Source organism: Alligator sinensis, unplaced genomic scaffold (assembly GCF_000455745.1).
Source record: "Alligator sinensis unplaced genomic scaffold, ASM45574v1 scaffold4_1, whole genome shotgun sequence".
NCBI lineage: Eukaryota > Metazoa > Chordata > Crocodylia > Alligatoridae > Alligator > Alligator sinensis.
In genome coordinates, this window is record NW_005841887.1 from 4162117 (window position 1) to 4176929 (window position 14813).

At 44.7% G+C, this 14813-nt stretch overlaps 1 protein-coding gene across 1 annotated transcript in view; it reads left to right on the forward strand.

Moving 5' to 3' along the window:
- The window catches only part of ITGB5 (integrin subunit beta 5), a 104922-nt gene that overhangs the window by 52004 nt on the left and 38105 nt on the right, over window positions 1-14813 (forward strand). Inside the window, exons 8-9 of the mRNA XM_006017914.3 lie at window positions 452-586; window positions 8064-8490. Of these exons, the coding sequence (XP_006017976.1) occupies window positions 452-586; window positions 8064-8490 (562 nt within the window). The remainder of the gene's footprint in view (window positions 1-451; window positions 587-8063; window positions 8491-14813) is intronic.

The window sequence follows — 14813 nt, forward strand, 5'->3', positions numbered from 1 at the left end:
AGATCCCTAGTTTAATGTGTAGCATTATGTACACCTGCACAGTACCTTCCTTGATCCATCATAAAAGCTCTAATCAAGCTTCAGTCCAGTCACGATTTGTGCAGTGCTTTTTCCAGGTCTTTATTTTCCAGTGTAAGAAACATTGTATGATGATCTGAAGATGATTAGCATTTTGGAGATAAAAGTGCATGTACAGGTACTGCAATTTTAGCTGTACTGGCTGAAAAGTACACTGAGCTGGTATAGTGGGGGTGGGTGGGCATGTGTGTGCGTGCACGTGCGTGTAAGTAATACAGTGTGTGGGCATCTGAAGTGCCAAGGTCCTATAAGCACTGCATAAGAAATTCAGTAGCTATAAGAATAACACAACAACATCCAAAGGGAAGGTGCCTCTTTCTTTTTCTTCTTCTTCAGTAATCCAATGGGTCACTTTTTTCTGTTTGTTTTCTAGAGTATTCGGTCTAAAGTAGAACTAACTGTTTGGGACAGTCCTGAAGATATTGGCCTGACCTTCACAGCCACGTGCCAAGATGGTTTGTCATATCCTGGACTCAGAAAGTGTGAGGATCTGCAAATAGGAGATACAGTAAGTTTGGACAACTTTAGCACTAGTCGATGGGTTCTTCTAATATTGCATTTGTGATCTTGGGGTCACAGCTTCACCCATTTGCCAAACATTCCCCACCTGTGTGATGTGGTGCTCATACTTTTTTCCTTTTTTGGCCTCAGACCAGTTAAGATAGCACCCAAGAAAATACTGGCATTCACAGCAGTAAGTCATGTAGCTTAATTCACACTCCTTCGAAGATGGGAATGCTAGCGTCATGTTTTCCAGCTCTGTGTCACATTTTCTTGAACAAGTTTCATAGATTTCATAGACATTAGGGGCTGGAAGGGACCTGGTTGTAGAACATTTTGGGCAAGAATTGGCCCAACCGTATGCATCATCATTTTACCTGTCTCCTTCTATCTCCACTAATCTCGCCTTTCCCGGGGTGTTAGGTATTATGCATTTTCCTTCAATTGGTGTTTGAGTTCCTTTATCCGCCTTTCCCAGACTAGACTCACTTACCACTATTCCATTGCATTCGTCTGCATCAAAAAGTCAGAAACACGCAGAAAACAATTTTCAGGTGGACCAGGAACTGTTACATTATGCAATGATGCAGAATCAATAGGGACTACAGTGCAAAACCCTCCTCCCCCTCTTCCCAGCCTTCCCCTAAATGTTAACATTATCCCACATCAGTTTTCCTGTTTATGAATTAGCACAAAATAGATTCTGATCTTTGCTCGGCTGGAATTTTTATGTTTATTACAGATGACTGAGTTGATCAGCTCAGAAAGGCTGCCTCTTTTGGAGGTATTTAGGGAAAATGCTGTAGCAACAAGATATGTTACTAGCAAAGACAAGCAATGGGCCAAAAATATGATAAGATCAGGAGATATTTTTGTTTTTAGATGTCTTTCTCTGAGGAGGATTCAATGTTTGGGTCTTTGATCTCTTTCTTTCCTATTGTAAATCTTCAGGTAGGCGTTAAGTCCTGCAGTATGACCTCTCCTGAATAAATGAGTATCCTCTTGTAATAAGAGAGACTCTTCTTGCAATCTTTCCAGCACGCCTAGGTCACGACACATTAGTGCTGCATAAATCTGAAGGGATAAGCGTCTATACAAATATGTTGTCTTGGATTAGGTACTATCCTCCTTCTAACGTGCCTGCAAAACAGGAGGACATATTTCAAGAGGGAGAGATTGTCATCTGGTATAAATCAGCATTGTTCCATTGAAGTCAGTGAAGTCAGGCCAGTTTATATAAGCTGAGCATCTGACCTTGTAAAGCATTGGTTTTTTGCTGTACTTAGGCGTTCAGTTGCTGAAGCCATTTCTACATTTTCCTTATTGTAGAAAAACTCAGGATTTTTCATAGGGTTATAGCATGCACTAAGTTTTAAAGCTGTGCTTAGGAAGTAAAAAATTAAAAAGCTTTGGTGGTAATACAGTATGACAGTAGTAATAATGGTATGGTGGTAGTAATACAGTATTAAAAAAATAAGAATCCCTCCTATTTAACAAACAGGACTGTTTCAGCATTTGCAGCTGACTGCCTGACTTTGAATCAGTTGGCCAAATTCATCTCTAGAACAAGTCCATTGGCGTTACGGAGGGATGGATTTTGCCGTTGTGACTGCAGCCAACTATGAATAGTCCAACTATGAATGGCATTTTTCTTGTAAGAACTGCAATAAGTAGGGATGGGGTGGTTAGGAATAGGGGGAGTCGGGGGGAGAATCCCTATTTAAATTGCAGTGTTGGGTCTGTGTATGGGATTTAGCATTGTAAGAATATGGCAAAGAGCAAAAATGACCCTCTTATACTGCCAGTTGTTGTTTTGTCTCTAATTACGTGGGATCTTTGCTCCAATCAAAGCCCCTCGCTATTATCCACTAACAAGTTGGCACACTCAACCAAGAGCTTCTGCTGCTCAGTCTGAGAGCTCATCCATGGTGCCTGGAAAAGGCAACAGAAGGCTGTATTCCCCCAAAAGACCTCTTCACGCAATTTTGGAGATCTGAAGGAACGGGCCTTTTCAAACGACATCGCAGTTCTCGGGAGAGGAAAAGTAGAAAAGATTCTGATGTCCTGAGCAGGAAGGGGGCAAATAATCTCATAAGCTATTTGAACCGCAATAGGTAGAGATAGGAAAAACTTGTTGCATCATTTAGTCCATCCCCTAGCATAGACAGGGGTCTCCAGTATATCGCGCAGTAAGATCTTGGCTACTATCATTTGGCATGTACACTGAGTTCCCATATCCCCTTCAGCTGTAGGGGGATTTGGCATTAAACGTGTTATCCCTCTTCCTGTTTTGCTGCTGCTATTAGCTCCCGTTTCCTCTCTGCTCCCCTCACCTTCTGCTGCGTGCCCCCCACCCCAGCGCTCTTGCCTTGTCTCCATCTACCAGGTGTCCTTTGTTCTATCCATTCAGTGCCTCCATGCAACTTTCTCCTTGAAGCAAACCCACTGCTCCTCAATATTTAAATCTCTCCCTCCCTGCCTTGTGAATTGCTGCCCTTTGTCATGCACGGGGTTTGCCTTGTCTCAGTTTGCCAGATCTAGGAGGCAGGGAAGCTTTTGTAGCATACCTGCATGTTTGTTTGCTGTGTGCCAGTTTCTACTGATGGTGCCACCACTAAGATGGCTTTGCCAGGACACAGGTGCTGGCAGTCCTAATGCAGTGCTGTATATTAAGCAGATACAGTGGTATATAAATACTTAATGTCTGTCCTTTTCCAGCTGAATATGCCAGACTCTTAGGGCACAGGGTAGGTGTTGCTCCATGTGTTGGCTTTGGGTTGTAGATAATGGTCTGTCTTCTCCTAGAGAAACAGCCTCCATGTGGATCAGTGAATGAGATGTTCACTGTCCAACACGGACACGCATGGAAGTCTACACCATGTTCTCAATTTCCTGCTTTTCTGCATTAACTCAGGGGCTAGCTACTACTGCAAAGATCAAATCTCTGCTGGAAACTGGAAAGGGAAAAAGATCTTTGCAACAGGCGGATTCATTCATTCATATTTAGGGCTTCATCCTCCCATAGTTGAAATGAATGGGTGATTATTCTCACCAATCCATGGAAAGCGGGATCTGGCTCTGAAATCTTTTAAAACAGTTTCCTTAAAGAAGATACCGCTGATAATGGGATCTGATCTGCTACAGTGTTGTTCTAAAGGCACTGGCTTTTACTGAAAAAAATTTACTGATCCCCTCAAGCTCAGACTTTCCAGTCTGGTTTCCTCTGTCATTTAACATGTTTTACCCCATTTTTTTTAGCCTTTATAGGTCTTATAAGAGCAATCACCATATTTGGGGTCAGGAAGGAATTTTGCCTCGTGGCCAGATCATTACGGACTGGGCGGTGGGGTGGGGGGCTGTCTTGCTTTGTAGTTGGGGAGGGGGGGTGCTTTGCCCTCCTCCTCTGATCTCTTCAGTATATTTTTAACAAACTTCGCAGCATTAGGATGTTGGCCATCTTGGTCCCCTTTTTTACCTATGACAGATTAGGGTATTAGGTCTTGTGTCAGGGTTAAACGTATAGTTTTGCTAAGAAGTTAGACAATAGATTTGCATGGGATGGTTTTGGATATGGATGATCATGCCTCAGATAGGGGATTGGACTACATGACATCTAAAAGTCCCTTCCAACCCTACTTCTCTGTAATTCTGAGTCAGATTAGTTTTTTTCCTTCTGTGAAGCAGGGATGTCATTGCTGTTGGTGGAAGTGGCTGCTGAGTTACCATCTGCCTATAACCATTTGGCAGAGAGGTGCAGAGCAGATTGCTTTCCAATAACAGAGAGAACTGAAGGTGACTCTTCAAAGGAGCAGAAGGATCCGTTTCCCTTTTATTTTTGTTTGATGTCTTTAAAACAAACTCAGATGATTTGTACTGTAGTAGGTAAGAGAAAGCCTCTGAATAAGCTGTGGCATGAAGGTAAAATACTCTTCACCAGAGTAACATCTTCCATGCAGGAATCTCAGAACATCTCTTGCACGTGGCTGGATCACAAGACGTGGAGCTAGAGCCTCTATATGGTAGTGATGATGCTGCTTTCTGCAAAGCAGCTCCATTCAGCCTATACACCTGCGTACAGAGGCAAGACTCCTTCATAATCTAGGTGCCGGGCTGTGAGGTTTCCTTAGTTTTCAAGGAGAAGCCCTGGTTCTGGTGTGCAACATGCCAGAATGGATGGGGATTGTGTTCGTGATTAGCAGTTCTGTTAGTAAAGTATTAGTAATTATTGGTGGAACTTCTGACAAAAAATACAGGACCAGTTTCTCATTATCAAGCAATAGGGGTGGGGAAAATGCACCTGCAGTTTCCATGTACAAATACTACGATTTAGGAGTGTGCATTCACAAAAGACCTGCTACGCATCCAGTCTCCACAGCTTGAGGACATTGCATCTACAAATTAGACCTGCGGATGTACTCCATTTTGACCTTGATCCTTGGACTGCTGATGTCGGGAAAATCTGGCTGAGTATTAGTTAATTTAGTTCTCTATTTTGACTAGAATTGCTGCTGCACCAGCAAGCATTTCTTCCCACTTCACAGAAACCAGAATCACCAATAATGAAGAAAATTACCACCAGTGGCTGGTGACTCTAATATGCCATGAAGCCTCTTCTTTATACTTGTGGTTTCTCTTAGCAAGACCTGGCCACAAAAAACTAAACATCTGGGTTAGTGGCTGAAATCTCTCTCAGGACAAACAGGTGCAGTGAGTCGCCTCCAGATCAATTTTTAAATGACTCTGCTATAAGCAGTAACGCAGATGAGTGCAAAAAGTGCTAAGTGAATGAAAGAAGATGGGGCAGAGGGAGGCTGTCAAGAGTCTTGAATGCGAAGACAAGCAGTCAGTCTGTTAGGACGGGGGAGGCCAACAGTGCGATGGGGTCTTCAAAGTGATTAGGTGTAAACTCTTTACACCAGAATCCTGCATGGGTATCACTGGCAAGATTGCATTTGGAAAACAATGATGGGAGCCGGTATAAGAGTTAACTTTAGCTTTGTGCATAGATACAGAAAGGAGCTGAGGATAGATCTTTGTGGGACCCTTGTAGGGACCTGGAAGGGAGAACGGTGAAGAACCACTGAAGGCTGTTGTCAGAGAAAGAGATTTAGAGAAGGGAAGAGATACGGAAGCAAAGGGAATATAAGATTCAAGAAGAATATCACAGTTGGCTAGCAGTATGCTGGCAAATCAAGGAATGTGAAGGTTGAGATCTGTCCAAGAAGTGGTCATTAGAAACTTTGACAAAAACAGCTTCAGTGTAAAGAACAGAAGCCAGACTGTAGAAGGTGGATGAACTGGAGGAGGGGACCATCGAGCCCAGGGGTGGGCAAAATGCAGCCCGCGGGCCGGATGCGCCCCTCCAGGCCATTCTATCTGGCCCGCGTAGCCCCTAAAAAATGTAGAAAATTAATATTTATCTGCCCCTGGCTGCCTGTCATGCGGCCCTCGATGGCTTGCCAAAACTCAGTAAGTGGCCCTCTGCCCAAAATAATTGCCCGCCCCTGATCTAGCCAGTAATGGCAAGCATCATGTCCAAAGAGCTTGGAGGTAAAAGGGAGATGGGATGGTGGTTGGAGAGACAGAAGTAGGGTTTTCTAAGGCAGTAGAGACTGGAATGCTTGTACCACGATGGGGAAAGAACCAGAAAAGGATGAAACATTAAGGGAAGTAAGGGAGGGTACAAGAACAAGCACAACAGAAATCAGGGATGGGATCGGATGCATTATGCCACTGGGGTCAAGTGAAGAGACTGGAGGAGGAGAGCAAGCAAGGAAACATCTTTGTTTTTGGCAGGAAAGAAGGAAGAGAGGGTTGTAGGAGGGAAACAGAAGGCAAGCCACAAGGAGGAGAAAGGTCAGCTCATCTTTATCTGGAAGACACTAGCAAGATCCTGTGCAGAGAGAGCAGGAGGAGGGGAGGGCTGGAGTGGCGAGTCAGAGATGATGAGCAGGTTCTGGGATTCAAAGGAATCACCGCAGTTTGAGCTAGGAAAGCAGGAGAACTTGAGAGCCTTGGTAGGAACCTGCCGCCTATATCACAATGGGGGATTTTGTAATTGCATAATTTTGTAACTGGTGTTTCACCCTCAGCCTCTCACATAACAATCCTGCTGGAATAGGTGGAGAGGCATCTGTATCCCAAGCCACTCTTACCTGGGGTAACAGGAACATTTTGGCAGCTACAAAAGCATCGTGCCGTTGTTGTTGCTTATTACTGGCAAGAGCCTGGGAACTTTAGTTGTATGCCAGGAGCTCAGTGTGTGGTGCTGCACAAACAGAATAAAAGGACTGTCCTTGCCCCAGAGGACTTGGATCCTCTGTCTCCCCCTTACACTGCTCCAGCTACAGCTTCTTCCTGCATCTTTTCCGTGGTTTGCAAAGATGAAACTTATTCCTGGACTGCTTCCGCTTATACTGCATCCCGTAAGATCTCCAAGTCCCTCACCAAGCTCGAATGACATTGATCTTTAAGGAGTCAAGAATCCAGCATAGTTTGGCACATTCACAATACAGTCTGGGTTCCAGATGTCCCTACTAAACTGTTTGAAATTGAAACTTGAAATGGCTTTAGACACCTATGAACAAATTAGTTTTCCACCCCCAGTGAACAAAACCCGGCATGTCCAAGTGCACTACTGCTGGCAAAGCAGCTATGTACAAAATAGCAGTTGTGTCCTAATCAACTTGGAACCACTTATATCGGAGAAAATAGGTTAGGGCAGGGTGGCACCTTGGAGACAAATTGGTTTAGAGGCATGCTTTCATAGGCAACAACTTGCTTTGTCGATGGTAAAATATAGATGTGTTCAGTAGGTAGCTGTGGCGCACGACGATGCTGTGGAAGAAACGCATTCAGCTCTTGCTCCAACTTGTGTGCTGCTGTCAAAATTGTGAATTAGGTTCCAGCTGCAGAGCCAGGTTGTGCCTCCTATTATATCTGCATAACTCCAGTGAAGGCAGCGAGGCTTATCACCTGAGGAAACGTCGGACCCTTTCTTCCCGGGGTTGACAGACAAGGCAGAATGACTCAATTTGGCTTTCATTTATGTTTACAGAGCTGGCAATTAGTAAAACAAAGCCTCTCTTTACTTGTGGCTGAGCAGTTGGCTACAGGAGCACTGTCATGCAGTAAACCTAGGGCTGGGCAAAGCCAATTTTTACCCTTCTCTGTCCTTGGAACAGACTCCCTTGAGCTCGGAAACATGCTGATTTCTAAAGACTCTTACTGATTATTTGTGACAGCATCTCTCGGTGCTAGATATGGCTAGGGGACCTTCAAAAGCATATAGTCACATAGACCAGATGAGCAAAGGTAGGAAGGAGAGGAGAGTGACCCTACCTAGGGTTGCACAGCAGGTCCGTGGCAGAGGTTAGGAGTACAACTTCAGCTCTTTCCAACCTCTGGCCAGAAGTTAACCATGACATAAAGTTGACTGGTTATGCTCCCTTCATTCATTCTTATGTCGTAACCTCCCTCTTTAGGTTTCCTTCGATGTGTCTGTCAAAGCTCAAAGCTGCCCAGCGGAGAACACCTCGCATACATTCACCATCAAACCGGCTGGGTTTCGGGACACGCTGGAAGTGCTGATCACCTACAACTGCCTTTGTGGATGTAGCAAACAGAACGAACAGAACAGCAGCAAGTGCAGCGGGAACGGGACCTACACCTGTGGATTATGCGAATGTGACCCAGGCTATCTAGGAGCCAAGTGTGAATGCGAAGAGAGAGAGAGTGGGACTATGTATAACATGTGCCGGGAGGCTGAAGGCAAAACCCTGTGCAGCGGCAGAGGGGAATGCAGCTGCAACCAGTGTGTCTGCTATGAAAGCGAGTTTGGCAAGATCTACGGGCTGTTCTGTGAATGTGACAACTTCTCCTGTGCCAGATACAAGGGCGTTCTGTGTTCAGGTGAGTCTGGTCTTCTCCCCACTTCTGCTCTTCCTTGCCTTTGCTCAAAGGTCAAGTCTTTCTGTCTCTTCTGAAATCCTCCCAAATTTCTTGGCTGCGATACAATTTTCGACTGTTACGGCATGCTTCAGCGGCCAGCAGTTACAAATTGCCATATGTTCTTGCTGAGATTTGTCCTCTTCACTTCTAGATTTACAGGGGAAAAATGAGATCTAGGAAGAAAACTGTCTGACTGATAATGAGCAAGGTGCGTGTTGTCCATTAGGACTGGGCTTCCAGTGACTCTGGAAAAGAAATATTACAAAGACCAGTGCTTACCAAAATACTTCTTCACCCAGGCTCGGTGCAGATCAGAAATGTTGAAAGGTCCCATCTGTGAGAGTTATGCACTCTTAGGGTACTAATGCAAACGTCTTCAGCATTTGAAACCCCACCATGAGAGAGAGGTGCTCTAGCACAGACTTCATAACCTTTGAGAAGCTTTACGGTCACTTCTTGATTTCAATTTGTGTTTGGTGTATTATACAGGTAGGTATATCATACAGCATTAACACTTTTAATTGCACATGAATTATTTGAAGTAGCCCATTAATAAGGTACAGATAAGTGACCTTCATTGTAGTTTTATCTGTCATGGAGAGAATGTGTGCTGAAGATATAGTTATGCAGTGATTCAATATACATTATCATTTCCATCCAATCCACCGGCAGAAAGGTTACTAATAGGCCCTTATTTTAAGGCAGCATTGCTAATTTTCAAAAAGAAGGCTAGATTTGCTAAACTATATTTAATTCCTCATCATTTTGAGGTCATGCAGTTAATGTGTTTGCAGTCAGCTGCTCTTTAATCTTGACACGGTGTGTTGAAAAGGAGTTGGCTTTTTTCTGTTTTGATGATGGCTGTTGACTTGGATGCAGCTTTACAACGATCCTCCTGTTTGCAGACAGAGCAGAGTAAAATGTTTTTATGTGATCTCTTCCAATGTTGGGATGACTTGGAAAAATGTTGGCACATTTTCCTGTTGCTATGTCATACTTTGAACGGACAGGGTTGTCTTGAACTAACCGCCTGTTGATCCAGTATCTTTAGCTGAGTTTCACCCTATTTGTGGAAGCCATTTTCTTTGTTTCATTTTCACAGTGTCACTTCCCAGGAACTGATTTAACAGCGTTTTCATAATATTTTCAAGGTGGCCAGGAAAAACGACAGGTTTGTTACAGGAAGATAGAACAGGCCAACGTTGCTTCCTGCTTCGGGATATTGCTCGGGTCATGAACCACCTAGACCATCCAGGATCAGAAGGGAAACGGAAATAAAATGCATTCGGCCAAGACACTGCAGGGTGGGAAAGGTTGCTACGAAAGAAAAATATAGTTGGAGATACCAGCTGTTGGGAATCTCCGTAGTTTTAGACAGTTTCCTCTGACCCATCAGAGGATCCCTGTGCAGTGACACTGAAGAAGGCGTTGAAATGTGCTGCTGGTCGGGTAATTGGTGCCACGGCACAGAGGCTCAGCGCTGATGAATGCCTCGGTGTAACACTTCAGCTGACTTTCCACACCAGCTGAACAGTGTGAGGCCTCTTAATCCAAAGAAGAATGCCTTGCTTACCTTCTGTTTGTGCTGCCCGGGCACGTTGCTGTGCCGAGCTTCCCAGGGCAGGCATCACTGAATAGCTGGATTTGGCTTTGCAGTAGTTTTAAGGTAATTCAGTATATACAGAGTCTTTTTCTCAGAGCTTTAAATGTGAACAAAAGCTGCCTTGCTTTTCTTTGTGGGGTGGCCTGGAACGTGATGCTTTCTGAACTTTAAGGGCAAGGAGTGTGAGTGTGCGTGGGAGTACATGATATTGCAGATGCTACACATTTGAATGATGTTGTCCTCTTTTGAGGATCTTGCTGGGCTCATCCGATCCATTAGCAAATGTCCTTTTTTGAGGATCTTGCTAGGGTCATCTGATACATTAGAAAATGAATCAGATGCCCCCCCTCCAAGTGCAGGGGGGCTGTACTCGATGATCCATAAAGTCCCTACCAGCCCCTAACAACTATGAAACTATCTGAGGATTCAAGTGGAGACCAAACCCACCTTTGCCAATGACTTGAAGACAAGTTCCAGTGAGAAAATGTGGGTTTGCTTCTGAGCAGAAATTGGTGTTTTTCTCCCTTACGTGGGTATGAGAGAGAAGAACCTCTACTCGGGTCACTATACACGATAGTCGTCTATTCTGAAGTAAAACAATCCATTGTTTTAGTGAATGCAGTAGGTCTAAATTGCCCCAGGTTATTTTCTTTGTGGGGTTTTACTTGTTTTGTCCTCATATAAAGATTGAGACTTAAGAAGTAAGTCCTTCCTCGTTTGTTCTGCCTCTATATCCTGTGCATTCACCTGTAAAACTCAAGGAAGCTAATGACAAGCCTCCCCTTATCCACGTCAGGCTTTGAATTGAATCTCCCACTGTGAAATGCCTGCGTGTAGTACTCCGGTTGCATAAGGCCTGATCCTGTACAATGCAGCGTCTGGTCTGCCCTATAGGTCTCACCAGCAGAAGCAGGAATCCCTGAGAAACGGGATGGAGTCGGGGAACCGAGGGCTATCTAGTCTACCCCCCGGCACAGATGCCAGATGCACTGTTTCCAAACCATCCCACTCTATGCTTAGCCTTGTCTTGAAACCCTTCAGTGAACCCCACAACTACCTGTTCCATGGTCCTGCTGCTTTTACTGTTAGGATTTTTTTGTTCCCGAGATTTTATTTCAATCTGTTTTGCTGCGGTTTAAACCCACGGCCTCATGTCCTGCCCTTTGCGGTAAGGAAGAACAATTTTCCTCCATCTTCTTTATGGCAGCCTCTCAAATATTTGACAACTGCTGTTGTGCCTCCTCTTCATTTCCTTTTCTGTAGACTAAACATACCTAGTTCCTCCAGTCTTTTCTTTGCATTGAACTCATCTGCCATGCTCTCAGTCTTTCAAGGAGGAGGGGGTCAGGGTCTGACTCACCCCCTACCCGTACACCTCAACATCCCTTGGGGTGATTTTGGGACTCTCACACCAGCCAGTGTCCTGTTGTACATTTTGTGCACACAGCTTCCTCCTCCTGCCTCTCTTGCACAACCTTTTGTGTCTGAAATGCTCTGTTCCCATTAAATCGCATGCAGACAAGCGCAGCTCTTGCAAACAGAATCACACCTGTTGAGGTTCAGCTGGTGTCCGTGAAATGCAGAAGTGAAAATGTCTGTGTGGATGGACTTTGCAGCCCTTCGACCTCTCCTTTGGGAATTTTTGGGTAGGGCCCTTCACGGAGAGGGGCTCATTAGTCCTCTCTGGTGATTAGTCTTACCTTTAGAAAGCTATTCAAAAGAAAAAAACCAAACCCTACAAGATGCTCCGTACCACTGAGGACTAGTGATTATGACATTTGGAATAGCATCTGTCACCTAAAAGGATCCAGCAGCAGTAGAGCAAGAGGCTGTATTGGGTATAGAAGTGTATCTCCTTCTCTACTGGATCACAGCAGCTGTTGAACAGGACCAAACCGAATAATTTGTGACTGTGTAGTCGGGCCCATTGATCTTTCCAGGTGGGCCAATGACGACGGTCTCAGAAGTTTCCAAGCTTTAGAGATTTTTTGGGCAGCAGCTTGTGTCCTGCGGGGTGTGTAAACAGGGTTGCACGGCGCTACGAAAACTGATGGAGTGTTTGCAAACAGAGCAAAAGGATCTATGTATGCCAGGAGGGAAACCGCGTTTCTCAGTAATTGGCAGAAAAATTCCAGTGCAAATGGTGAAAGTGTAGGTAGGGAGGACACGATCATCCAAACCGAGAAGCTGGTTAGGACTTCTGCTAATGTTCTTCCACCCTTAGGAAAGTCACAAAGGACTTTTGATCATGAGCTCATGCCTTATGTATACCTTTGCCCACTAACACCATCCTGTCAGGAATTGTTCTGGGACTTGTTGCAGTACAGATCCAGAAAGCGTGTCTCCTTCTGACTTCCGAGCGTAGGGCTGTAAGGAGATGACCTCCATGCATTGTTTGCTTCCAGGCTTTGCCAGTGCTATTCCAGTTCCTTTCCAATGGATGCAGCTTCCTTGGCCTTTGACAACTGCAGATCCGAGACTCCTTTGCAAAGCCAAGCAAAACAGGACTTCGCTCTACCGTTTTTCTAAAGTTTCTCTTTAAAAGTGTCAGTTCCTTGAGCAATTTTCTTGAATTGGATTGTGCAAGTTGCTTTTGAGTTACTTCATCTGGTGTCCTACTTATTTCCGTGGCAGGAGACAAGAGTGTTGGCAGACTAAGAAAATGCAAAGCAAGCTGCCTTATGTTACGACTTCCAAATACGTCTGGTGCCTCCATGTAGACTCTGCCCTGCATGTTTCTCACAGTCACTTCTTGGGATCCTTGATTTGTTTTCTCCCTGTGTTGGTGCCTTCCTTGGTTAATGATCAGATTGTTGCGATGGCTTCGCACTTGACTTGGTTCAAATTGCCACCATTAGTTTTTTGATCTGTTGGCAGTTTTTATTAGATTCAAGGGCACCTTCTTGTAGAAAAAAATATACTGTAAAATAAGAGAAAAAATAAAGCGAAGGGAAAGAAGATGTCCTTTTGGTCACTGGGGTTTTAAGCCTTCCTCCTCTTGGGACCCCTATGATTTAGTCCTCATGGGAAACCAGTCCTGGTCCTTGGCACCCAGATGTATTCGAGGATGTACCATGGGAATCCAGGTGATGGGATATGGTCTCTGGCACTGCAGGAGGAACAGTAGCCAGATGGCTTAGGATTGTGGATTTTGGATGGTTTTAAAAAACAGGCTTTAAACAACCTTTTTATTATATTTGTATTCTGGACACTCTGGGTAATGCCTTAAGGCCCTAAACAGGGCCTTAAGGCCCTAAAGATGCGGACACGACATAGAGGGATGCACCTGGTGCTTAAAGAAGAGACCCAGGAAAGGCTGAACAAGGTGAAGTGACCTGACCAAGGTCATACAGCAGTTCAGTGAGTCCCTGCCCAGCGTCCTATTTCCTGGATAACCTGTCCCCAAATTCAGTATCCTGCCAGGCAGATGTAGAAGGTGAATGCCTGTGATCATCTTCTCTACAGATGCATCTGGCCCCAGACATGGATGGGCACCTCTTGAACTTTGGGGAAGTTGCATCACTGGAATCATTGGAAGTCCAACGTTTAATATACATTTTGTGGTTGGGGCCATCTCTGCTGCTTATTATTACTTTGTTAGGAAGACAATCAACAGTGACTAAAACAGCAAAGATTGTAATGGGCTCTATTGGTAGGATATGACCTTTTAGCCTCTCATCTTGAAATTCTTGGCAGCTGCACTGCTGGTCCTGCAGTATTTTGGGTAGTGAGAGAGCTCTTTCTTTCCTGTGTTCATCTGTAAACAGAGGAACACATTCTCTTCGCTGTTCCCAGAAAAGACATTGCTCTGGTTTGTATGCACAGATACCCTCTTTCCAGACACCCAAATGTCTTAATGGATTAAGCAGAGGTTAGTCCTAATCTAAAAGGAGTCAAACATGTTACTACTTGAGGTGTAGCACTTGAGGCATGATGGCAGAGCGCTTCACACATCTTGCTACGGTGCAAGATGAAGGCAAGCCTTGTTCTGGATTTGCATCAGAGGCCACCCTGCACTGAGCCCAGTCATTTTGCCTGAAGTAACTGAATATGATTATTGGCAATCTCCTTCCTTTGTATGCTGCTGGCTACAGAAACTGGTATGTCTTCATTCTCCTGGCCCACCGGACTCCGGTAGGTCTGTTGGCCATACCTTCTATTGTATGGAGTTGGATGGCGTGTTGTTAAATTCATCATGGTCATGAATACATGCTCTGCACCCACTAACGTGACACACACGTATCTACCCAAAAGAGATGGTGCGTACTCTGCATCCCTGCACAGTGGCTGGGAAGATAGTTCATATATGCTTCAGTGTCAGCGGTGATGGGATATGCAGTTTGCTATTTATGAACCTATGGCATTTGTTCCACTGTTTCTTAGTAGCCTCCAGAACTGTTCCTTTAAACCACTGGCAAATGGTTCTTTGAAAGGAAGCAGGGATTATTGTGTGTGACTGCCCCTGCCCAAAAAAACCCGAGAGAGAAATATTTTCACTCAGTGTCTGCCTGGGTTGCTATTTTTAAATGCATCAGTCATTTATGGGAATAATGAATGAGCAATGCCTTGGCTAAACAGGAAGCTGCCATTCCCCAAATTCATTGATGTTCTGCTTGTCCTCTTCTCTAGAAAGACTACCATGTTGTCCTGCCTCATTCGAACTGCTGTCTGCCACTGGTAT